Source organism: Eurypyga helias, unplaced genomic scaffold (assembly GCF_000690775.1).
Source record: "Eurypyga helias isolate BGI_N326 unplaced genomic scaffold, ASM69077v1 scaffold25395, whole genome shotgun sequence".
NCBI lineage: Eukaryota > Metazoa > Chordata > Aves > Eurypygiformes > Eurypygidae > Eurypyga > Eurypyga helias.
The window spans coordinates 30,165-31,252 of record NW_010251151.1 but is presented as its reverse complement, the minus strand read 5'-3'; the positions used below and the strand labels follow the sequence as shown (position 1 = coordinate 31,252).

Genomic DNA, 1,088 nt, shown 5'->3' with positions numbered 1-1,088 from the left:
AGGAAATACTTGCAATGCAGTTATTTACATAAATACATTGCATTATGTATTATCTTGGAGCGTGTTCTGTAAAATTTAATGTCTAAAATGTCTAATGTCCCTTGTACTTTATCATATTTATTTCCAAATTTTTCAGTTTAGTGTACAAGATATATTTTAAATGTTGTCAGCTGCATAACTTCCTGTATCTGTATATTTCTTGAAGACTGGGACAGGGAGAAGTTACTTGAAGCATGGATGTCTAATCCAGAGAACTGCTGCCAGCGTTCAGGGGTTCAGATGCCAACTCCCCCTCCAAGTGGATACAACGCGTGGGATACGCTCCCTTCGCCTCGAACTCCACGCACTACTCGTTCTTCTGTAACTTCCCCCGATGAAATCAGCCCCTCACCAGGAGACATTGAGACAGCTGTGGTAAGTTTAGAACTAGGTCTGAAAGGAGTGGGGCAGAAGAGCTTATTTCTAAACGTAGCACACCTACGTGGACAGGAGAGCTGTGTTGGCATCTCATTCTGCAAATAAGTTTGTGAAGGTGTTTCTTTTTCCAAAAGCGACAAACAGAGAAGTTGACACCTTAAGCATTCTGTATATTAACACAATCAAGCATCTGGCTAATAAAAAGTACTCTGTTTTCACCTTGGCTGTCACTCACAAAGTAGCATTTTATCCAGCTACAATCACATCAGTACAGTTGGCTCTTCTGAGCTTCTCATCTCATCAAGATGCTCACTTTCATTGTATCCATTTCCCTGAATGTACTCTATGCTGTGAACACTGCCTTTTGAAAATTTTTTCTTTAGAAAACAGAATTCTCTTTGTCTGCATTTTGAAATGTCAGCCCACCAGTGTACTGTAAGCTTATAATTACTTTTACTATGTGTGGGCTGCTTCAAGCGGTTTACAGGGCTATTGCAAATTTGAAATATGAAAGCGCCTTTCATTAAAATCAGTGTGGTTCTTTTGGAAGACAGAGTTCTCTTTTTAATAATCTGCAGCTGCAACATTATAAAACTTTTGCTCCATGACCTAAGCATTTTCCTAGAATATTATATGCAGACTTGCAGATGGATCATCCCTAGATCTCATAG

The 1,088-nt window shown here is 39.2% G+C and overlaps 1 protein-coding gene across 1 annotated transcript in view; it reads left to right on the top strand.

Moving 5' to 3' along the window:
* The first annotated feature begins 253 nt into the window (after window positions 1-253).
* ANKIB1 (ankyrin repeat and IBR domain containing 1) overlaps window positions 254-1,088 on the top strand; it is a 24,284-nt gene continuing 23,449 nt past the window's right edge. The window contains exon 1 of the mRNA XM_010151933.1: window positions 254-414. Within this exon, the coding sequence (XP_010150235.1) occupies window positions 280-414 (135 nt within the window). The 5' untranslated portion in view covers window positions 254-279. The remainder of the gene's footprint in view (window positions 415-1,088) is intronic.